General features: G+C 46.8%; 1 protein-coding gene across 1 annotated transcript in view; it reads right to left on the minus strand.

The window, feature by feature from the left end:
- The window catches only part of LOC138638872 (uncharacterized), a 44,751-nt gene extending 23,113 nt beyond the window's left edge, over positions 1–21,638 (minus strand). Inside the window, exons 1-4 of the mRNA XM_069728576.1 lie at positions 20,556–21,638; positions 20,214–20,323; positions 9,289–9,415; positions 9,012–9,092 (exon numbers count right to left, since the gene is read on the minus strand). Coding sequence (XP_069584677.1) covers positions 9,012–9,092; positions 9,289–9,415; positions 20,214–20,323; positions 20,556–21,504 — 1,267 coding nt within the window. The 5' untranslated portion in view covers positions 21,505–21,638. The remainder of the gene's footprint in view (positions 1–9,011; positions 9,093–9,288; positions 9,416–20,213; positions 20,324–20,555) is intronic.
- Between the last annotated feature and the right edge of the window lie 5,939 nt (positions 21,639–27,577).

Consider the following 27,577-nt stretch of genomic DNA (forward strand, 5'->3'; position numbering starts at 1 on the left):
CATGGTCATACCCTCCAACACTGCACAACCCTACAGCAGAGCGTCCTCCGTACAAGGCCCCATGGTCATACCCTCCAACACTGCACAGCCCTACAGCAGAGCGTCCTCCGTACAAGGCCCCATGGTCATACCCTCCAACACTGCACAGCCCTACAGCAGAGCGTCCTCCGTACAAGGCCACATGGTCATACCCTCCAACACTGCACAGCCCTACAGCAGAGCGTCCTCCATACAAGTCGCCATGGTCATACCCTCCAACACTGCACAACCCTACAGCAGAGTGTCCTCCGTACAAGGCCCCATGGTCATACCCTCCAACACTGCACAGCCCTACAGCAGAGCGTCCTCCATACAAGGCCACATGGTCATACCCTCCAACACTGCACAGCCCTACAGCAGAGCGTCCTCCGTACAAGGCCACATGGTCATACCCTCCATCACTGCACAGCCCTACAGCAGAGCGTCCTCCATACAAGTCGCCATGGTCATACCCTCCAACACTGCACAGCCCTACAGCAGAGCGTCCTCCGTACAAGGCCACATGGTCATACCCTCCAACACTACACAACCCTACAGCAGAGCGTCCTCCGTACAAGGCCCCATGGTCATACCCTCCAACACTGCACAGCCCTACAGCAGAGCGTCCTCCGTACAAGGCCCCATGGTCATACCCTCCAACACTGCACAGCCCTACAGCAGAGCGTCCTCTGTACAAGGCTCCATGGTCATACCCTCCAACACTGCACAGCCCTACAGCAGAGCGTCCTCCGTACAAGGCCCCATGGTCATACCCTCCAACACTGCACAACCCTACAGCAGAGCGTCCTCTGTACAAGGACACATGGTCATACCCTTCAACACTGCACAACCCTACAGCAGAGCGTCCTCCGTACAAGGCCCCATGGTCATACCCTCCAACACTGCACAGCCCTACAGCAGAGCGTCCTCCGTACAAGGCCCCATGGTCATACCCTCCAACACTGCACAGCCCTACAGCAGAGCATCCTCCATACAAGGCCACATGGTCATTACCTCCAACACTGCACAGCCCTACAGCAGAGCGTCCTCCATACAAGGCCACATGGTCATACCCTCCAACACTGCACAGCCCTACAGCAGAGCGTCCTCTGTACAAGGCTCCATGGTCATACCCTCCAACACTGCACAGCCCTACAGCAGAGCGTCCTCCATACAAGGCCACATGGTCATACCCTCCAACACTGCACAGACCTACAGCAGAGCGTCCTCTGTACAAGGCCACATGGTCATACCCTCCAACACTGCACAGCCCTACAGCAGAGCGTCCTCCGTACAAGCCCCATGGTCATACCCTCCAACACTGCACAACCCTACAGCAGAGCGTCCTCTGTACAAGGACACATGGTCATACCCTCCAACACTGCACAACCCTACAGCAGAGCGTCCTCCTTACAAGGCCCCATGGTCATACCCTTCAACACTGCACAACCCTACAGCAGAGCGTCCTCCGTACAAGGCCCCATGGTCATACCCTCCAACACTGCACAACCCTACAGCAGAGCGTCCTCCTTACAAGGCCCCATGGTCATACCCTTCAACACTGCACAACCCTACAGCAGAGCGTCCTCCATACAAGGCCACATGGTCATACCCTCCAACACTGCACAGCCCTACAGCAGAGCGTCCTCCATACAAGGCCACATGGTCATACCCTCCAACACTGCACAACCCTACAGCAGAGCGTCCTCCGTACAAGGCCCCATGGTCAAACCCTCCAACACTGCACAGCCCTACAGCAGAGCGTCCTCCATACAAGGCCACATGGTCATACCCTGCAACACTGCACAACCCTACAGCAGAGCGTCCTCCATACAAGGCTCCATGGTCATACCCTCCAACACTGCACAACCCTACAGCAGAGCGTCCTCCATACAAGGCCACATGGTCATACCCTCCAACACTGCACAGCCCTACAGCAGAGCGTCCTCCATACAAGTCGCCATGGTCATACCCTTCAACACTGCACAACCCTACAGCAGAGCGTCCTCCGTACAAGGCCACATGGTCATACCCTCCAACACTGCACAACCCTACAGCAGAGCGTCCTCCATACAAGGTCACATGGTCATACCCTCCAACACTGCACAGCCCTACAGCAGAACGTCCTCCGTACAAGGCCACATGGTCATACCCTCCAACACTGCACAACCCTACAGCAGAGCGTCCTCCATACAAGGCTCCATGGTCATACCCTCCAACACTGCACAACCCTACAGAAGAGCGTCCTCCATACAAGGCCACATGGTCATACCCTCCAACACTGCACAGCCCTACAGCAGAGCGTCCTCCATACAAGTCGCCATGGTCATACCCTCCAACACTGCACAACCCTACAGCAGAGCGTCCTCCGTACAAGGCCCCATGGTCATACCCTCCAACACTGCACAGCCCTACAGCAGAGCGTCCTCCGTACAAGGCCACATGGTCATAACCTCCAACACTGCACAGCCCTACAGCAGAGCGTCCTCCATACAAGGCCCCATGGTCATACCCTCCAACACTGCACAACCCTACAGCAGAGCGTCCACCGTACAAGGCCACATGGTCATACCCTCCAACACTGCACAACCCTACAGCAGAGCGTCCTCCATACAAGGCCCCATGGTCATACCCTTCAACACTGCACAACCCTACAGCAGAGCGTCCACCGTACAAGGCCACATGGTCATACCCTCCAACACTGCACAACCCTACAGCAGAGCGTCCTCCATACAAGGCCACATGGTCATACCCTCCAACACTGCACAGCCCTACAGCAGAACGTCCTCCGTACAAGGCCACATGGTCATACCCTCCAACACTGCACAACCCTACAGAAGAGCGTCCTCCATACAAGGCCACATGGTCACACCCTCCAACACTGCACAGCCCTACAGCAGAGCGTCCTCCGTACAAGGCCACATGGTCATACCCTCCAACACTGCACAGCCCTACAGCAGAACGTCCTCCGTACAAGGCCACATGGTCATACCCTCCAACACTGCACAGCCCTACAGCAGAACGTCCTCCGTACAAGGCCACATGGTCATACCCTCCAACACTGCACAACCCTACAGAAGAGCGTCCTCCGTACAAGGCCACATGGTCACACCCTCCAACACTGCACAGCCCTACAGCAGAGCGTCCTCCGTACAAGGCCCCATGGTCATAACTTCCAACACTGCACAACCCTACAGCAGAGCGTCCTCCATACAAGGCCACATGGTCACACCCTCCAACACTGCACAACCCTACAGCAGAGCGTCCTCCGTACAAGGCCCCATGGTCATACCCTCCAACACTGCACAGCCCTACAGCAGAGCGTCCTCCATACAAGTCGCCATGGTCATACCCTCCAACACTGCACAACCCTACAGCAGAGCGTCCTCCGTACAAGGCCACATGGTCATACCCTCCAACACTGCACAACCCTACAGCAGAGCGTCCTCCGTACAAGGCCCCATGGTCATACCTTCCAACACTGCACAGCCCTACAGCAGAGCGTCCTCCGTACAAGGCCCCATGGTCATACCCTCCAACACTGCACAGCCCTACAGCAGAGCGTCCTCCATACAAGGCCCCATGGTCATACCCTGCAACACTGCACAACCCTACAGCAGAGCGTCCTCCATACAAGGTCACATGGTCATACCCTCCAACACTGCACAGCCCTACAGCAGAGCGTCCTCCATACAAGGCCACATGGTCATACCCTCCAACACTGCACAGCCCTACAGCAGAGCGTCCTCCATACAAGTCGCCATGGTCATACCCTCCAACACTGCACAACCCTACAGCAGATTGTCCTCCGTACAAGGCCCCATGGTCATACCCTCCAACACTGCACAGCCCTACAGCAGAGCGTCCTCCATACAAGGCCACATGGTCATACCCTCCAACACTGCACAGCCCTACAGCAGAGCGTCCTCCGTACAAGGCCACATGGTCATACCCTCCAACACTGCACAGCCCTACAGCAGAGCGTCCTCCATACAAGGCCCCATGGTCATACCCTCCAACACTGCACAACCCTACAGCAGAGCGTCCTCCAAACAAGTCGCCATGGTCATACCCTCCAACACTGCACAACCCTACAGCAGAGCGTCCTCCGTACAAGCCCCCATGGTCATACCCTCCAACACTGCACAGCCCTACAGCAGAGCGTCCTCCATACAAGGCCACATGGTCATACCCTCCAACACTGCACAGACCTACAGCAGAGCGTCCTCCGTACAAGGCCACATGGTCATACCCTCCAACACTGCACAACCCTATAGCAGAGCGTCCTCCGTACAAGGCCCCATGGTCATACCCTCCAACACTGCACAGCTCTGCAGCAGAGCGTCCTCCGTACAAGGCCACATGGTCATACCCTCCATCACTGCACAACCCTACAGCAGAGCGTCCTCCATACAAGGCCCCATGGTCATACCCTCCATCACTGCACAGACCTACAGCAGAGCGTCCTCCATACAAGGCCACATGGTCATACCCTCCATCACTGCACAACCCTACAGCAGAGCGTCCTCCGTACAAGGCCCCATGGTCATACCCTCCAACACTGCACAGCCCTACAGCAGAGCGTCCTCCATACAAGGCCACATGGTCATACCCTCCATCACTGCACAACCCTACAGCAGAGCGTCCTCCATACAAGGCCCCATGGTCATACCCTCCAACACTGCACAACCCTACAGCAGAACGTCCTCCGTACAAGGCCCCATGGTCATACCCTCCAACACTGCACAGCCCTACAGCAGAGCATCCTCCGTACAAGGCCCCATGGTCATACCCTCCACCACTGCACAGCCCTACAGCAGAGCGTCCTCCATACAAGGCCCCATGGTCATACCCCCCAACACTTCACAACCCTACAGCAGAACGTCCCCCGTACAAGGCCACATGGTCATACCCTCCAACACTGCACAACCCTACAGCAGAGCGTCCTCCGTACAAGGCCCCATGGTCATACCCTCCAATACTGCACAACCCTACAGCAGAGCGTCCTCCATACAAGGCCACATGGTCATACCCTCCAACACTGCACAGCCCTACAGCAGAGCGTCCTCCGTACAAGGCCCCATGGTCATACCCTCCAACACTGCACAGCCCTACAGCAGAGCGTCCTCCATACAAGGCCACATGGTCATACCCTCCAACACTGCACAGCCCTACAGCAGAGCGTCCCCCGTACAAGGCCACATGGTCATACCCTCCAACACAGCACAGCCCTACAGCAGAGCGTCCTCCATACAAGGCCACATGGTCATACCCTCCAACACTGCACAACCCTACAGCAGAGCGTCCTCCATACAAGGCCCCATGGTCATACCCTCCAACACAGCACAGCCCTACAGCAGAGCGTCCTCCATACAAGGCCCCATGGTCATACCCTCCAACACAGCACAGCCCTACAGCAGAGCGTCCTCCATACAAGGCCACATGATCATACCCTCCAACACTGCACAACCCCACAGCAGAGCGTCCTCCATACAAGGCTCCATGGTCAAACCCTCCAACACTGCACAACCCTACAGCAGAGCGTCCTCCATACAAGGCTCCATGGTCAAACCCTCCAACACTGCACAACCCCACAGCAGAGCGTCCTCCATACAAGGCTCCATGGTCATACCCTCCAACACTGCACAACCCTACAGCAGAGCGTCCTCCGTACAAGGCTCCATGGTCATACCCTCCAACACTGCACAGCCCTACAGCAGAGCGTCCTCCGTACAAGGCCCCATGGTCATACCCTCCAACACTGCACAACCCTACAGCAGAGCGTCCTCCGTACAAGGCCACATGGTCATACCCTCCAACACTGCACAGACCTACAGCAGAGCGTCCTCCATACAAGGCCACATGGCCACACCCTCCAACACTGCACAGACCTACAGCAGAGCGTCCTCCATACAAGTCGCCATGGTCATACCCTCCAACACTGCACAGACCTACAGCAGAGCGTCCTCCGTACAAGGCCACATGGTCATACCCTCCAACACTGCACAGACCTACAGCAGAGCGTCCTCCATACAAGGCCACATGGTCATACCCTCCAACACTGCACAGACCTACAGCAGAGCGTCCTCCGTACAAGGCCACATGGTCATACCCTCCAACACTGCACAACCCTATAGCAGAGCGTCCTCCGTACAAGGCCCCATGGTCATACCCTCCAACACTGCACAGCTCTGCAGCAGAGCGTCCTCCGTACAAGGCCACATGGTCATACCCTCCAACACTGCACAGCCCTACAGCAGAGCGTCCTCCGTACAAGGCCCCATGGTCATACCCTCCAACACTGCACAGCCCTACAGCAGAGCGTCCTCCGTACAAGGCCACATGGTCATACCCTCCATCACTGCACAACCCTACAGCAGAGCGTCCTCCATACAAGGCCACATGGTCATACCCTCCATCACTGCACAACCCTACAGCAGAGCGTCCTCCGTACAAGGCCCCATGGTCATACCCTCCAACACTGCACAGCCCTACAGCAGAGCGTCCTCCATACAAGGCCACATGGTCATACCCTCCATCACTGCACAACCCTACAGCAGAGCGTCCTCCATAAAAGGCCCCATGGTCATACCCTCCAACACTGCACAACCCTACAGCAGAACGTCCTCCGTACAAGGCCCCATGGTCATACCCTCCAACACTGCACAGCCCTACAGCAGAGCGTCCTCCATACAAGGCCACATGGTCATACCCTCCATCACTGCACAACCCTACAGCAGAGCGTCGTCCATAAAAGGCCCCATGGTCATACCCTCCATCACTGCACAACCCTACAGCAGAGCGTCCTCCGTACAAGGCCCCATGGTCATACCCTCCAACACTGCACAGCCCTACAGCAGAGCATCCTCCGTACAAGGCCCCATGGTCATACCCTCCACCACTGCACAGCCCTACAGCAGAGCGTCCTCCATACAAGGCCCCATGGTCATACCCCCCAACACTTCACAACCCTACAGCAGAACGTCCCCCGTACAAGGCCACATGGTCATACCCTCCAACACTGCACAACCCTACAGCAGAGCGTCCTCCGTACAAGGCCCCATGGTCATACCCTCCAATACTGCACAACCCTACAGCAGAGCGTCCTCCATACAAGGCCACATGGTCATACCCTCCAACACTGCACAGCCCTACAGCAGAGCGTCCTCCGTACAAGGCCCCATGGTCATTACCTCCAACACTGCACAGCCCTACAGCAGAGCGTCCTCCATACAAGGCCACACCCTCCAACACTGCACAACCCTACAACAGAGCGTCCTCCGTACAAGGCCCCATGGTCATACCCTCCAACACTGCACAGCCCTACAGCAGAGCGTCCTCCGTACAAGGCCCCATGGTCATACCCTCCAACACTGCACAGCCCTACAGCAGAGCGTCCTCCATACAAGGCCACATGGTCATACCCTCCAACACTGCACAGCCCTACAGCAGAGCGTCCCCCGTACAAGGCCACATGGTCATACCCTCCAACACAGCACAGCCCTACAGCAGAGCGTCCTCCATACAAGGCCACATGGTCATACCCTCCAACACTGCACAACCCTACAGCAGAGCGTCCTCCATACAAGGCCCCATGGTCATACCCTCCAACACAGCACAGCCCTACAGCAGAGCGTCCTCCATACAAGGCCCCATGGTCATACCCTCCAACACAGCACAGCCCTACAGCAGAGCGTCCTCCATACAAGGCCACATGATCATACCCTCCAACACTGCACAACCCCACAGCAGAGCGTCCTCCATACAAGGCCACATGGTCAAACCCTCCAACACTGCACAACCCTACAGCAGAGCGTCCTCCATACAAGGCTCCATGGTCAAACCCTCCAACACTGCACAACCCCACAGCAGAGCGTCCTCCATACAAGGCTCCATGGTCATACCCTCCAACACTGCACAACCCTACAGCAGAGCGTCCTCCGTACAAGGCTCCATGGTCATACCCTCCAACACTGCACAGCCCTACAGCAGAGCGTCCTCCATACAAGGCGCCATGGTCATACCCTCCAACACTGCACAACCCTACAGCAGAGCGTCCTCCGTACAAGGCTCCATGGTCATACCCTCCAACACTGCACAACCCTACAGCAGAGCATCCTCCGTACAAGGCCCCATGGTCATACCCTCCAACACTGCACAGCCCTACAGCAGAGCGTCCTCCGTACAAGGCCCCATGGTCATACCCTCCAACACTGCACAGCCCTACAGCAGAGCGTCCTCCATACAAGGCCACATGGTCATACCCTCCAACACTGCACAGCCCTACAGCAGAGCGTCCTCCATACAAGGCCACATGGTCATACCCTCCAACACTGCACAGCCCTACAGCAGAGCGTCCTCCATACAAGGCCACATGGTCATACCCTCCAACACTGCACAACCCTACAGCAGAGCGTCCTCCATACAAGGCCCCATGGTCATACCCTCCATCACTGCACAACCCTACAGCAGAGCGTCCTCCATACAAGGCCCCATGGTCATACCCTCCAACACTGCACAACCCTACAGCAGAGCGTCCTCCGTACAAGGCCCCATGGTCATACCCTCCAACACTGCACAGCCCTACAGCAGAGCGTCCTCCGCACAAGGCCCCATGGTCATACCCTCCATCACTGCACAACCCTACAGCAGAGCGTCCTCCATACAAGGCCCCATGGTCATACCCTCCAACACTGCACAACCCTACAGCAGAGCGTCCTCCGTACAAGGCCACACCCTCCAACACTGCACAGCCCTACAGCAGAGCGTCCTCCGTACAAGGCCACATGGTCATACCCTCCAACACTGCACAACCCTACAGCAGAGCGTCCTCCATACAAGGCCACACCCTCCAACACTGCACAACCCTACAGCAGAGCGTCCTCCGTACAAGGCCACATGGTCATACCCTCCAACACTGCACAACCCTACAGCAGAGCGTCCCCCGTATACATGCGGGCACTAGACTAGGAGAGCATTGGGATCACACTCACACTGCCCGGGTTCCGGACTCCTCTTCTCCGGCTCCTCGTCCTTGATCTTCAGGAGGACGTCTCCATTTATGATCTTATACCCTGTGAAGAAGTAGTAAATCATTAAATCTTTGCTCCAGAAAAGGGACAAATGCGAAAAATCCACCTGTGAGATTATCTGTGTGAAGATCCTTCCATAAAACCATGGTGAAGACACCGGTACCTCTCCACCATGTCCGAGCCCGAGCTGCAGCCTTCCCCTTCACCCCACACTGAACGGCCTGGTGCCTCGTCTTACCCATGCCCTCCAGAGCAGCGTGGATCTCCCGCATCACGTTCTTGTACAGCTCCTTCTGCCATTCTGCCAGTCTTAGCCATTCCTTAGCGGAGAAATACGCGGCCACATCATGGAACGTGACCACACCCTGGAAACCGGGGAGACGTGACCGGCGGCCAAAAGAGACAGATATGTGTCACTGATGGATGGAGACTCATTATATGCACAAGAGTCAGTGACATTACACAGAATAGTGAGTGCAGCTCTGGAGTATAATACAGGATGTAACTCAGGATCAGTAATGTATGTACACAGTGACTGCACCAGCAGAATAGTGAGTGCAGCTCTGGAGTGTAATACAGGATGTAACTCAGGATCAGTAATGTAATGTATGTACACAGTGACTGCACCAGCAGAATAGTGAGTGCAGCTCTGGAGTATAATACAGGAGGTAACTCAGGATCAGTAATGTAATGTACAGTGGGGCAAAAAAGTATTTAGTCAGTCAGCAATAGTGCAAGTTCCACCACTTAAAAAGATGAGAGGCGTCTGTAATTTACATCATAGGTAGACCTCAACTATGGGAGACAAACTGAGAAAAAAAAATCCAGAAAATCACATTGTCTGTTTTTTTAACAATTTATTTGCATATTATGGTGGAAAATAAGTATTTGGTCAGAAACAAAATTTCATCTCAATACTTTGTAATATATCCTTTGTTGGCAATGACAGAGGTCAAACGTTTTCTGTAAGTCTTCACAAGGTTGCCACACACTGTTGTTGGTATGTTGGCCTATTCCTCCATGCAGATCTCCTCTAGAGCAGTGATGTTTTTGGCTTTTCGCTTGGCAACACGGACTTTCAACTCCCTCCAAAGGTTTTCTATAGGGTTGAGATCTGGAGACTGGCTAGGCCACTCCAGGACCTTGAAATGCTTCTTACGAAGCCACTCCTTCGTTACCCTGGCAGTGTGCTTTGGATCATTGTCATGTTGAAAGACCCAGCCACGTTTCATCTTCAATGCCCTTGCTGATGGAAGGAGGTTTGCACTCAAAATCTCACGATACATGGCCCCATTCATTCTTTCATGTACCCGGATCAGTCGTCCTGGCCCCTTTGCAGAGAAACAGCCCCAAAGCATGATGTTTCCACCACCATGCTTTACAGTAGGTATGGTGTTTGATGGATGCAACTCAGTATTCTTTTTCCTCCAAACACGACAAGTTGTGTTTCTACCAAACAGTTCCAGTTTGGTTTCATCAGACCATAGGACATTCTCCCAAAACTTCTCTGGATCATCCAAATGCTCTCTAGCAAACTTCAGACGGGCCTGGACATGTACTGGCTTAAGCAGTGGGACACGTCTGGCACTGCAGGATCTGAGTCCATGGTGGCGTAGTGTGTTACTTATGGTAGGCCTTGTTACATTGGTCCCAGCTCTCTGCAGTTCATTCACTAGGTCCCCCCGCGTGGTTCTGGGATTTTTGCTCACCGTTCTTGTGATCATTCTGACCCCACGGGGTGGGATTTTGCGTGGAGCCCCAGATTGAGGGAGATTATCAGTGGTCTTGTATGTCTTCCATTTTCTAATTATTGCTCCCACTGTTGATTTCTTCACTCCAAGCTGGTTGGCTATTGCAGATTCAGTCTTCCCAGCCTGGTGCAGGGCTACAATTTTGTTTCTGGTGTCCTTTGACAGCTCTTTGGTCTTCACCATAGTGGAGTTTGGAGTCAGACTGTTTGAGGGTGTGCACAGGTGTCTTTTTATACTGATAACAAGTTTAAACAGGTGCCATTACTACAGGTAATGAGTGGAGGAAAGAGGAGACTCTTAAAGAAGAAGTTACAGGTCTGTGAGAGCCAGAAATCTTGATTGTTTGTTTCTGACCAAATACTTATTTTCCACCATAATATGCAAATAAAATGATAAAAAAACAGACAATGTGATTTTCTGGATTTTTTTTTCTCAGTTTGTCTCCCATAGTTGAGGTCTACCTATGATGTAAATTACAGACGCCTCTCATCTTTTTAAGTGGTGGAACTTGCACTATTGCTGACTGACTAAATACTTTTTTTTCCCCACTGTATGTACACAGTGACTGCACCAGCAGAATATTGAGTGCAGCTCTGGGGTATAATATAGGATGTAACTCAGGATCAGTAATGTATGTACACAGTGACTGCTCCAGCAGAATAGTGAGCGCAGCTCTGGAGTATAATACAGGATGTAACTCAGGATCAGTAATGTAATGTATGTACACAGTGACTGCACCAGCAGAATAGTGAGTGCAGCTCTGGGGTATAATACAGGATGTAACTCAGGATCAGTAATGTAATGTATGCACACAGTGACTGCACCAGCAGAATAGTGAGTGCAGCTCTGGAGTATAATACAGGATGTAACTCAGGATCAGTAATGTAATGTATGTACACAGTGACTGCACCAGCAGAATAGTGAGCGCAGCTCTGGAGTATAATACAGGATGTAACTCAGGATCAGTAATGTAATGTATGTACACAGTGACAGCACCAGCAGAATAGTGAGTGCAGCTCTGGGGTATAATACAGGATGTAACTCAGGATCAGTAATGTAATGTATGTACACAGTGACAGCACCAGCAGAATAGTGAGTGCAGCTCTGGGGTATAATACAGGATGTAACTCAGGATCAGTAATGTATATACACAGTGACTGCACCAGCAGAATAGTGAGTGCAGCTCTGGAGTATAATACAGGATGTAACTCAGGATCAGTAATGTAATGTATGTACACAGTGACAGCACCAGCAGAATAGTGAGTGCAGCTCTGGGGTATAATACAGGATGTAACTCAGGATCAGTAATGTATATACACAGTGACTGCACCAGCAGAATAGTGAGTGCAGCTCTGGAGTATAATACAGGATGTAACTCAGGATCAGTAATGTAATGTATGTACACAGTGAGTGCACCAGCAGAATAGTGAGTGCAGCTCTGGAGTATAATACAGGATGTAACTCAGGATCAGTAATGTAATGTATGTACACAGTGACTGCACCAGCAGAATAGTGAGTGCAGCTCTGGAGTATAATACAGGAGGTAACTCAGGGTCAGTAATGTAATGTATGTACACAGTGACTGCACCAGCAGAATAGTGAGTGCAGCTCTGGGGTATAATACAGGAGGTAACTCAGGATCAGTAATGTAATGTATGTACACAGTGACTGCACCAGCAGAATGGTGAGTGCAGCTCTGGGGTATAATACAGGAGGTAACTCAGGATCAGTAATGTAATGTATGTACACAGTGACTGCACCAGCAGAATAGTGAGTGCAGCTCTGGAGTATAATACAGGATGTAACTCCGGATCAGTAATGTAATGTATGTACACAGTGACTGCACCAGCAGAATAGTGAGTGCAGCTCTGGGGTAGAATACAGGAGGTAACTCAGGATCAGTAATGTAATGTATGTACACAGTGACTGCACCAGCAGAATGGTGAGTGCAGCTCTGGGGTATAATACAGGAGGTAACTCAGGATCAGTAATGTAATGTATGTACACAGTGACTGCACCAGCAGAATGGTGAGTGCAGCTCTGGGGTATAATACAGGAGGTAACTCAGGATCAGTAATGTAATGTATGTACACAGTGACTGCACCAGCAGAATAGTGAGTGCAGCTCTGGGGTATAATACAGGATGTAACTCAGGATCAGTAATGTAATGTATGTACACAGTGACTGCACCAGCAGAATAGTGAGTGCAGCTCTGGAGTATAATACAGGAGGTAACTCAGGGTCAGTAATGTAATGTATGTACACAGTGACTGCACCAGCAGAATAGTGAGTGCAGCTCTGGGGTATAATACAGGAGGTAACTCAGGATCAGTAATGTAATGTATGTACACAGTGACTGCACCAGCAGAATGGTGAGTGCAGCTCTGGGGTATAATACAGGATGTAACTCAGGATCAGTAATGTAATGCATGTACACAGTGACTGCACCAGCAGAATAGTGAGTGCAGCTCTGGAGTATAATACAGGATGTAACTCAGGATCAGTAATGTAATGTATGTACACAGTGACTGCACCAGCAGAATAGTGAGTGCAGCTCTGGAGTGTAATACAGGAGGTAACTCAGGATCAGTAATGTAATGTATGTACACAGTGACTGCACCAGCAGAATAGTGAGTGCAGCTCTGGAGTATAATACAGGATGTAACTCCGGATCAGTAATGTAATGTATGTACACAGTGACTGCACCAGCAGAATAGTGAGTGCAGCTCTGGGGTAGAATACAGGAGGTAACTCAGGATCAGTAATGTAATGTATGTACACAGTGACTGCACCAGCAGAATGGTGAGTGCAGCTCTGGGGTATAATACAGGAGGTAACTCAGGATCAGTAATGTAATGTATGTACACAGTGACTGCACCAGCAGAATGGTGAGTGCAGCTCTGGGGTATAATACAGGATATAAGTCAGGATCAGTAATGTAATGTATGTGCACAGTGACTGCACCAGCAGAATAGTGAGTGCAGCTCTGGGGTATAATACAGGATGTAACTCAGGATCAGTAATGTAATGTATGTACACAGTGACTGCACCAGCAGAATAGTGAGTGCAGCTCTGGAGTATAATACAGGAGGTAACTCAGGGTCAGTAATGTAATGTATGTACACAGTGACTGCACCAGCAGAATAGTGAGTGCAGCTCTGGGGTATAATACAGGAGGTAACTCAGGATCAGTAATGTAATGTATGTACACAGTGACTGCACCAGCAGAATGGTGAGTGCAGCTCTGGGGTATAATACAGGAGGTAACTCAGGATCAGTAATGTAATGTATGTACACAGTGACTGCACCAGCAGAATAGTGAGTGCAGCTCTGGAGTATAATACAGGATGTAACTCCGGATCAGTAATGTAATGTATGTACACAGTGACTGCACCAGCAGAATAGTGAGTGCAGCTCTGGGGTAGAATACAGGAGGTAACTCAGGATCAGTAATGTAATGTATGTACACAGTGACTGCACCAGCAGAATAGTGAGTGCAGCTATGGGGTATAATACAGGATGTAACTTAGGATCAGTAATGTAATGTATGTACACGGTGACTGCACCAGCAGAATAGTGAGTGCAGCTCTGGGGTATAATACAGGATGTAACTCAGGATCAGTAATGTATGTACACAGTGACTGCATCAGCAGAATAGTGAGTGCAGCTCTGGGGTATAATACAGGATGTAACTCAGGATCAGTAATGTATGTACACAGTGACTGCACCAGCAGAATAGTGAGCGCAGCTCTGGAGTATAATACAGGATGTAACTCAGGATCAGTAATGTAATGTATGTACACAGTGACTGCACCAGCAGAATAGTTAGTGCAGCTCTGGGGTATAATACAAGATGTAACTCAGGATCAGTAATGTAATGTATGTACACAGTGACTGCACCAGCAGAATAGTGAGTGCAGCTCTAGAGTATAACACAGGATGTAACTCAGGATCAGTAATGTATGTACACAGTGACTGCAGAAGCAGAATAGTGAGTGCAGCTCTGGGGTATAATACAGGATGTAACTCAGGATCAGTAATGTATGTACACAGTGACTGCACCAGCAGAATAGTGAGTGCAGCTCTGGAGTACAATACAAGATGTAACTCAGGATCAGTAATGTAATGTATGTACACAGTGACTGCACCAGCAGAATAGTGAGAACAGCTCTGGAGTATAATACAGGATGTAACTCAGGATCAGTAATGTAATGTATGTTCACAGTGACTGCACCAGCAGAATAGTGAGCGCAGCTCTAGGGTATAACACAGGATGTAACTCAGGATCAGTAATGTAATGTATGTACACAGTGACTGCACCAGCAGAATAGTGAGCGCAGCTCTGGAGTATAATACAGGAGGTAACTCAGGATCAGTAATGTAATGTATGTACACAGTGACTGCACCAGCAGAATAGTGAGCGCAGCTCTAGGGTATAACACAGGATGTAACTCAGGATCAGTAATGTAATGTATGTACACAGTGACTGCACCAGCAGAATAGTGAGCGCAGCTCTGGAGTATAATACAGGATGTAACTCAGGATCAGTAATGTAATGTATGTACACACTGACTGTACCAGCAGAATAGTGAGTGCAGCTCTGGAGTATAATACAGGAGGTAACTCAGGATCAGTAATGTAATGTATGTGCACAGTGACTGTACCAGCAGAATATTGAGTGCAGCTCTGGGGTATAATATAGGATGTAACTCAGGATCAGTAATGTAATTTATGTACACAGTGACTGCACCAGCAGAATAGTGAGTGCAGCTCTGGAGTATAATACAGGATGTAACTCAGGATCAGTAATGTATATACACAGTGTGACTGCACCAGCAGAATAGTGAGTGCAGCTCTGGAGTATAATACAGGATGTAACTCAGGATCAGTAATGTATGTACACAGTGACTGCACCAGCAGAATAGTGAGTGCAGCTCTGGGGTATAATACACGATGTAACTCAGGAGCAGTAATGTAATGTATGTACACAGTGACTGCACCAGCAGAATAGTGAGTGCAGCTCTGGGGTATAATACAGGATGTAACTCAGGGTCAGTAATGTAATGTATGTACACAGTGACTGCAGAAGCAGAATAGTGAGTGCAGCTCTGGAGTATAATACAGGATGTAACTCAGGATCAGTAATGTAATGTATGTACACAGTGACTGCACCAGCAGAATAGTGAGTGCAGCTCTGGGGTATAATACAGGATGTAACTCAGGGTCAGTAATGTAATGTATGTACACAGTGACTGCAGAAGCAGAATAGTGAGTGCAGCTCTGGGGTATAATACAGGAGGTAACTCAGGATCAGTAATGTAATGTATGTACACAGTGACTGCACCAGCAGAATGGTGAGTGCAGCTCTGGGGTATAATACAGGATGTAACTCAGGATCAGTAATGTAATGTATGTACACAGTGACTGCACCAGCAGAATAGTGAGTGCAGCTCTGGGGTATAATACAGGAGGTAACTCAGGATCAGTAATGTAATGTATGTACACAGTGACTGCACCAGCAGAATGGTGAGTGCAGCTCTGGGGTATAATACAGGATGTAACTCAGGATCAGTAATGTAATGTATGAACACAGTGACTGCACCAGCAGAATAGTGAGTGCAGCTCTGGAGTATAACACAGGATGTAACTCAGGATCAGTAATGTAATGTATGAATACAGTGACTGCACCAGCAGAATAGTGAGTGCAGCTCTGGAGTATAACACAGGATGTAACTCAGGATCAGTAATGTATGTACACAGTGACTGCATCAGCAGAATAGTGAGTGCAGCTCTGGGGTATAATACAGGATGTAACTCAGGATCAGTAATGTATGTACACAGTGACTGCACCAGCAGAATAGTGAGTGCAGCTCTGGAGTATAATACAGGATGTAACTCAGGATCAGTAATGTATGTACACAGTGACTGCACCAGCAGAATAGTGAGTGCAGCTCTGGGGTATAATACAGGATGTAACTCAGGGTCAGTAATGTAATGTATGTACACAGTGACTGCAGAAGCAGAATAGTGAGTGCAGCTCTGGAGTATAATACAGGATGTAACTCAGGATCAGTAATGTAATGTATGTACACAGTGACTGCACCAGCAGAATAGTGAGTGCAGCTCTGGGGTATAATACAGGATGTAACTCAGGGTCAGTAATGTAATGTATGTACACAGTGACTGCAGAAGCAGAATAGTGAGTGCAGCTCTGGGGTATAATACAGGATGTAACTCAGGATCAGTAATGTAGGTACAAAGTGACTGCACCAGCAGAATAGTGAGTGCAGCTCTGGAGTATAATACAGGATGTAACTCAGGATCAGTAATGTAATGTATGTACACAGTGACTGCACCAGCAGAATAGTGAGTGCAGCTCTGGAGTATAATACAGGATGTAACTCAGGATCAGTAATGTAATGTATGTACACAGTGACTGCACCAGCAGAATAGTGAGTGCAGCTCTGGAGTATAATACAGGATGTAACTCAGGGTCAGTAATGTAATGTATGTACACAGTGACTGCAGAAGCAGAATAGTGAGTGCAGCTCTGGGGTATAATACAGGATGTAACTCAGGATCAGTAATGTAATGTATGAACACAGTGACTGCACCAGCAGAATAGTGAGTGCAGCTCTGGAGTATAACACAGGATGTAACTCAGGATCAGTAATGTAATGTATGAACACAGTGACTGCACCAGCAGAATAGTGAGTGCAGCTCTGGAGTATAACACAGGATGTAACTCAGGATCAGTAATGTATGTACACAGTGACTGCAGAAGCAGAATAGTGAGTGCAGCTCTGGGGTATAATACAGGATGTAACTCAGGATCAGTAATGTATGTACACAGTGACTGCACCAGCAGAATAGTGAGTGCAGCTCTGGAGTATAATACAGGATGTAACTCAGGATCAGTAATGTAATGTATGTACACAGTGACTGCACCAGCAGAATAGTGAGTGCAGCTCTGGGGTATAATACAGGATGTAACTCAGGGTCAGTAATGTAATGTATGTACACAGTGACTGCAGAAGCAGAATAGTGAGTGCAGCTCTGGAGTATAATACAGGATGTAACTCAGGATCAGTAATGTAATGTATGTACACAGTGACTGCACCAGCAGAATAGTGAGTGCAGCTCTGGGGTATAATACAGGATGTAACTCAGGGTCAGTAATGTAATGTATGTACACAGTGACTGCAGAAGCAGAATAGTGAGTGCAGCTCTGGGGTATAATACAGGATGTAACTTAGGATCAGTAATGTAATGTATGTACACAGTGACTGCACCAGCAGAATAGTGAGTGCAGCTCTGGGGTATAATACAGGATGTAACTCAGGGTCAGTAATGTAATGTATGTACACAGTGACTGCAGAAGCAGAATAGTGAGTGCAGCTCTGGGGTATAATACAGGATGTAACTCAGGGTCAGTAATGTAATGTATGTACACAGTGACTGCAGAAGCAGAATAGTGAGTGCAGCTCTGGGGTATAATACAGGATGTAACTCAGGATCAGTAATGTAGGTACAAAGTGACTGCACCAGCAGAATAGTGAGTGCAGCTCTGGAGTATAATACAGGATGTAACTCAGGATCAGTAATGTAATGTATGTACACAGTGACTGCACCAGCAGAATAGTGAGTGCAGCTCTGGAGTATAATACAGGATGTAACTCAGGGTCAGTAATGTAATGTATGTACACAGTGACTGCAGAAGCAGAATAGTGAGTGCAGCTCTGGGGTATAATACAGGATGTAACTCAGGGTCAGTAATGTAATGTATGTACACAGTGACTGCACCAGAAGAATAGTGAGTGCAGCTCTGGTGTATAATACAGGAGGTAACTCAGGATCAGTAATGTAATGTATGTACACAGTGACTGCACCAGCAGAATAGTGAGTGCAGCTCTGGAGTATAATACAGGATGTAACTCAGGATCAGTAATGTAATGTATGTACACAGTGACTGCACCAGCAGAATAGTGAGTGCAGCTCTGGAGTATAATACAGGATGTAACTCAGGATCAGTAATGTAAGTACACAGTGACTGCACCAGCAGAATAGTGAGTGCAGCTCTGGGGTATAATACAGGATGTAACTCAGGGTCAGTAATGTAATGTATGTACACAGTGACTGCACCAGCAGAATAGTGAGCGCAGCTCTGGGGTATAATACAGGATGTAACTCAGGATCAGTAATGTAATGTATGTACACAGTGACTGCACCAGCAGAATAGTGAGTGCAGCTCTGGGGTATAATACAGGATGTAACTCAGGATCAGTAATGTAATGTATGTACACAGTGACTGCACCAGCAGAATAGTGAGTGCAGCTCTGGGGTATAATACAGGAGGTAACTCAGGATCAGTAATGTAATGTATGTACACAGTGACTGCTCCAGCAGAATAGTGAGCGCAGCTCTGGAGTATAATACAGGATGTAACTCAGGATCAGTAATGTAATGTATGTACACAGTGACTGCACCAGCAGAATGGTGAGTGCAGCTCTGGGGTATAATACAGGATGTAACTCAGGATCAGTAATGTAATGTATGTACACAGTGACTGCAGAAGCAGAATAGTGAGTGCAGCTCTGGGGTATAATACAGGATGTAACTCAGGGTCAGTAATGTAATGTATGTACACAGTGACTGCACCAGCAGAATAGTGAGTGCAGCTCTGGGGTATAATACAGGATGTAACTCAGGGTCAGTAATGTAATGTATGTACACAGTGACTGCACCAGCAGAATAGTGAGTGCAGCTCTGGGGTATAATACAGGATGTAACTCAGGGTCAGTAATGTAATGTATGTACACAGTGACTGCAGAAGCAGAATAGTGAGTGCAGCTCTGGGGTATAATACAGGATGTAACTCAGGATCAGTAATGTAGGTACAAAGTGACTGCAGCAGCAGAATAGTGAGTGCAGCTCTGGAGTATAATACAGGATGTAACTCAGGATCAGTAATGTAATGTATGTACACAGTGACTGCACCAGCAGAATAGTGAGTGCAGCTCTGGGGTATAATACAGGATGTAACTCAGGATCAGTAATGTAATGTATGTACACAGTGACTGCAGAAGCAGAATAGTGAGTGCAGCTCTGGGGTATAATACAGGATGTAACTTAGGATCAGTAATGTAATGTATGTACACAGTGACTGCACCAGCAGAATAGTGAGTGCAGCTCTGGGGTATAATACAGGATGTAACTCAGGGTCAGTAATGTAATGTATGTACACAGTGACTGCAGAAGCAGAATAGTGAGTGCAGCTCTGGGGTATAATACAGGATGTAACTCAGGATCAGTAATGTAATGTATGTACACAGTGACTGCACCAGCAGAATAGTGAGTGCAGCTCTGGAGTATAACACAGGATGTCCTCCCTCCTGCACACGGTTGTTCTCACCCGTCCAGGTATGAGGCTCTTCTCCTGCTCACTCATCTCTGCTGGCTCTTCCCACTCTTCCTTGATGGATGGGGAGCAGCGGGTCGGGTCGGTGTACGGCGGCTCCTCATCTGTAACAGAGGGAAGATAACAGTTAGCAGCAGTCGTCCTTCATCGTTTTGAGACTCCAGAACAGATGTGGTGAGTCGGAGTGTCCAGGAGCCGCGATCTCTGGCCAGACCCCGAGTCTCCTAATACCACAACGTGTGCCATGTGGCTGGGGTCTCGGGCTGATGGATACGGTTGTGTGGAGGAGAGGACCCCGGAGGTCCATGGGTGGTGGCAGTTACCATGGTTACGCACCGTCTTTCTTCACGGCGTGGCCGTTGCTCCCGCAGCCGTTCACGGTCTCGCTGTCCGCTCCGACAATCTGGGGCTGAGGGGACAGGCCGGCGGCCATCTTCAGGTGCTTCATGATGCCTCTGATCCTGGCCTCGCCCACAGGCAGGTTCTTGAACCAGCGGGCGTACCCGGGGCGATGGTCCGGCTGGGGCGTGAGGTAGAAGGGCGCGTCTCGGGCCTTCATCCTGTCGGGCCGCTCCTGCGCGTACTTCTCGTAGGCCTTCACCACGTCGCGGTCGGGCTGCTCGGGGCTCTCGTAGATCTGCATGCGCATGGTGTGGCCGGGGTGCAGGCGGCCGCGGCCCCCGCTCAGCTTCTTGGCGTGCTCCAGGTACTTCCGGCCCTGGGGGTCGGACTTCAGGGCGATGTCGCCCCAGCGGAGGCCGTGCTGCTCCAGGGTGCGGAGGCTGAAGTGGAGGCCGATGTTGAAGAAGAGCATGTGCAGCAGGGCGGTGGGGCTGTGCAGGCCAATGGCGCCGGTGGCGTAGAGCCGCTCGATGTCGCGCTCGCTCAGCGGCTGGCTCTGGGGGCCGGGCTGCGGCCCGCGGCTCAGCGTCTTCAGGTAGGACTGCCGCTCCCGCATGGCGCCCACCGTCTTCGTGAACTTGGTCTCCTTGGAGCGGTAGATGGCGTGCGGGTAGCCGCTCCTCTCGAAGTGGCGGTCCAGGCTGCCCAGGATGCCGCGCAGCGTGCCCGCCTCGTACTCCGAGCCGTCCGGCTTACGGTGGGTGCGGAGGAAGGTGGACAGCAGATCGTCCAGCTCCGCCACCGGGATGGACAGCAGCGGACGCTCCTCCCGCGCCCGCGCCAGGAACGACTGCACGATCCGCAGGTCGAAACGCGTTTTCTTCAGCGTGTTCTTGTTGTCGGACGGGCCGGCCTCCGCCATCTTCCTCTGCGGTGAGGTCATCGGATGACGTCACGCCCGTGTCCCCCAGGAATCCCCGCGCCGCGCTCCTCAGGCCGCTCCGCGCACAGATGACCGCGCCGGAGCACGACTACAGGGAACGTAAACCTGCACGGGGCGGCGCGGTCACACAGAGCATGCGCGCTGCTGAGACAGCGAACTACGCATGCGGGTGGTAGGGAGGAGCGACCTGTGACAGCGGATGTGGGGCATAGAGCATGCGCAGAGGTGACCCGGCGGGCACCGAAGGGAAGGAATCTACTACGGCGAGCAGAGGGGTATAGAGCATGCGCAGAAGTCACCGTAGGGCATTGGGGCCCGCTGTGACCGCGAGCTCAGCTGACAGGACGGAGACGACGAGAACCGCGCGGTGCCGGGATCATGGCGGCCGCTGTCTGTACACACCGGAGTATACACACCGAATATATATATATATATCTATACACACTGGAGTATACTCACCGAATATACACAGAATATATATATATATCTATACACACCGGAGTATACTCACCGAATATACACAGAATATATCTATATATATCTATACACACCGGAGTATACTCACCGAATATACACAGAGTATATATATCTATACACACCGGAATATACTCACCGAATATATATATATATATCTATACACACCGGAGTATACTCACCGAATATATATATATATCTATATATATATATATATATCTATACAGACCGGAGTATACTCACCGAATATACACAGAATATATATATCTATACACACCGGAGTATACTCACCGAATATACACAGAATATATATATCTATACACACCGGAGTATACTCACCGAATATACACAGAATATATATATATCTATCTATACACACCGGAGTATACTCACCGAATATACACAGAATATATATATATATATCTATACACACCGGAGTATACTCACCGAATATACACAGAATATATATATATATATCTATACACACCGGAGTATACTCACCGAATATACACAGAATATATCTATACACACCGGAGTATACTCACCGAATATACACAGAATATATATATCTATACACACCGGAGTATACTCACCGAATATACACAGAATATATATATCTATACACACCGGAGTATACTCACCGAATATACACAGAATATATATATATATATCTATACACACCGGAGTATACTCACCGAATATACACAGAATATATCTATACACACCGGAGTATACTCACCGAATATACACAGAATATATATATATATATCTATACACACCGGAGTATACTCACCGAATATATATATATATATCTATACACACCGGAGTATACTCACCGAATATACACAGAATATATATATATCTATACACACCGGAGTATACTCACCGAATATACACAGAATATATATATATCTATACACACCGGAGTATACTCACCGAATATATATATATATATCTATACACACCGGAGTATACTCACCGAATATACACAGAATATATATATATATCTATACACACCGGAGTATACTCACCGAATATACACAGAATATATATATATCTATACACACCGGAGTATACTCACCGAATATACACAGAATATATATATATCTATACACACCGGAGTATACTCACCGAATATATATATATATATATCTATACACACCGGAGTATACTCACCGAATATACACAGAATATATCTATATATCTATACACACCGGAGTATACTCACCGAATATATATATATATATCTATACACACCGGAGTATACTCACCGAATATACACAGAATATATATATATCTATACACACCGGAGTATACTCACCGAATATACACAGAATATATATATATCTATACACACCGGAGTATACTCACCGAATATATATATATATATATCTATACACACCGGAGTATACTCACCGAATATACACAGAATATATATATATCTATACACACCGGAGTATACTCACCGAATATACACAGAATATATATATATCTATACACACCGGAGTATACTCACCGAATATATATATATATATCTATACACACCGGAGTATACTCACCGAATATACACAGAATATATCTATATATCTATACACACCGGAGTATACTCACCGAATATATATATATATATCTATACACACCGGAGTATACTCACCGAATATACACAGAATATATCTATACACACCGGAGTATACTCACCGAATATACACAGAATATATCTATATATCTATACACACCGGAGTATACTCACCGAATATATATATATATATCTATACACACCGGAGTATACTCACCGAATATACACAGAATATATCTATATATCTATACACACCGGAGTATACTCACCGAATATACACAGAATATATATATATCTATACACACCGGAGTATACTCACCGAATATACACAGAATATATCTATATATCTATACACACCGGAGTATACTCACCGAATATATATATATATATCTATACACACCGGAGTATACTCACCGAATATACACAGAATATATATATATCTATACACACCGGAGTATACTCACCGAATATACACAGAATATATCTATATATCTATACACACCGGAGTATACTCACCGAATATATATATATATATCTATACACACCGGAGTATACTCACCGAATATACACAGAATATATCTATATATCTATACACACCGGAGTATACTCACCGAATATATATATATATATCTATACACACCGGAGTATACTCACCGAATATACACAGAATATATCTATACACACCGGAGTATACTCACCGAATATACACAGAATATATCTATATATCTATACACACCGGAGTATACTCACCGAATATATATATATATATCTATACACACCGGAGTATACTCACCGAATATACACAGAATATATATATATCTATACACACCGGAGTATATTCACCGAATATACACAGAATATATCTATATATCTATACACACCAGAGTATACTCACCGAATATATATATATATATATCTATACACACCGGAGTATACTCACCGAATATACACAGAATATATATATCTATACACACCGGAGTATACTCACCGAATATACACAGAATATATCTATATCTATACACACCGGAGTATACTCACCGAATATATATATATATATCTATATATGTATACACACCGGAGTATACTCACCGAATATACACAGAATATATATATCTATACACACCGGAGTATACTCACCGAATATACACAGAATATATATATATATATCTATACACACCGGAGTATACTCACCGAATATACACAGAATATATCTATACACACCGGAGTATACACACCGAATATACACAGAATATATATATATATCTATACACACCGGAGTATACTCACCGAATATATATATATATATCTATACACACCGGAGTATACTCACCGAATATACACAGAATATATATATATCTATACACACCGGAGTATACTCACCGAATATACACAGAATATATATATATCTATACACACCGGAGTATATTCACCGAATATACACAGAATATATCTATATATCTATACACACCGGAGTATACTCACCGAATATATATATATATATCTATACACACCGGAGTATACTCACCGAATATACACAGAATATATATATATCTATACACACCGGAGTATATTCACCGAATATACACAGAATATATCTATATATCTATACACACCGGAGTATACTCACCGAATATATATATATATATCTATACACACCGGAGTATACTCACCGAATATACACAGAATATATATATCTATACACACCGGAGTATACTCACCGAATATACACAGAATATATATATATCTATACACACCGGAGTATACTCACCGAATATACACAGAATATATATATCTATACACACCGGAGTATACTCACCGAATATACACAGAATATATCTATATATCTATACACACCGGAGTATACTCACCGAATATATATATATATATCTATACACACCGGAGTATACTCACCGAATATACACAGAATATATATATATCTATACACACCGGAGTATATTCACCGAATATACACAGAATATATCTATATATCTATACACACCGGAGTATACTCACCGAATATATATATATATATCTATACACACCGGAGTATACTCACCGAATATACACAGAATATATATATCTATACACACCGGAGTATACTCACCGAATATACACAGAATATATCTATATCTATACACACCGGAGTATACTCACCGAATATATATATATATATCTATATATGTATACACACCGGAGTATACTCACCGAATATACACAGAATATATATATCTATACACACCGGAGTATACTCACCGAATATACACAGAATATATATATATATATCTATACACACCGGAGTATACTCACCGAATATACACAGAATATATCTATACACACCGGAGTATACACACCGAATATACACAGAATATATATATATATCTATACACACCGGAGTATACTCACCGAATATATATATATATATCTATACACACCGGAGTATACTCACCGAATATACACAGAATATATATATATCTATACACACCGGAGTATACTCACCGAATATACACAGAATATATATATATCTATACACACCGGAGTATATTCACCGAATATACACAGAATATATCTATATATCTATACACACCGGAGTATACTCACCGAATATATATATATATATCTATACACACCGGAGTATACTCACCGAATATACACAGAATATATATATATCTATACACACCGGAGTATATTCACCGAATATACACAGAATATATCTATATATCTATACACACCGGAGTATACTCACCGAATATATATATATATATCTATACACACCGGAGTATACTCACCGAATATACACAGAATATATATATCTATACACACCGGAGTATACTCACCGAATATACACAGAATATATATATCTACACACACCGGAGTATACTCACCGAATATACACAGAATATATCTATATATCTATACACACCGGAGTATACTCACCGAATATATATATATATATCTATATATGTATACACACCGGAGTATACTCACCGAATATACACAGAATATATATATCTATACACACCGGAGTATACTCACCGAATATACACAGAATATATCTATATATCTATACACACCGGAGTATACTCACCGAATATATATATATATATCTATACACACCGGAGTATACTCACCGAATATACACAGAATATATATATATCTATACACACCGGAGTATACTCACCGAATATATATATATATATCTATACACACCGGAGTATATTCACCGAATATACACAGAATATATCTATATATCTATACACACCGGAGTATACTCACCGAATATATATATATATATCTATACACACCGGAGTATACTCACCGAATATACACAGAATATATATATATCTATACACACCGGAGTATACTCACCGAATATACACAGAATATATATATCTATACACACCGGAGTATACTCACCGAATATACACAGAATATATCTATATATCTATACACACCGGAGTATACTCACCGAATATATATATATATATCTATACACACCGGAGTATACTCACCGAATATATATATATATATCTATACACACCGGAATATACTCACCGAATATATATATATATATATATCTATACACACCGGAGTATACTCACCGAATATACACAGAATATATATATCTATACACACCAGAGTATACTCACCGAATATACACAGAATATATATCTATATATCTATACACACCGGAATATACTCACCGAATATATATATATATATCTATACACACCGGAGTATACTCACCGAATATATATATATATATCTATACACACCGGAGTATACTCACCGAATATATATATATATATCTATACACACCGGAATATACTCACCGAATATATATATATATATATATCTATACACACCGGAGTATACTCACCGAATATACACAGAATATATCTATATCTATACACACCGGAGTATACTCACCGAATATACACAGAATATATATATATGTATCTATACACACCGGAATATACTCACCGAATATACACAGAATATATCTATATATATCTATACACACCG

This window comes from Ranitomeya imitator, chromosome 5 (assembly GCF_032444005.1).
Source record: "Ranitomeya imitator isolate aRanImi1 chromosome 5, aRanImi1.pri, whole genome shotgun sequence".
Classification (NCBI taxonomy): domain Eukaryota; kingdom Metazoa; phylum Chordata; class Amphibia; order Anura; family Dendrobatidae; genus Ranitomeya; species Ranitomeya imitator.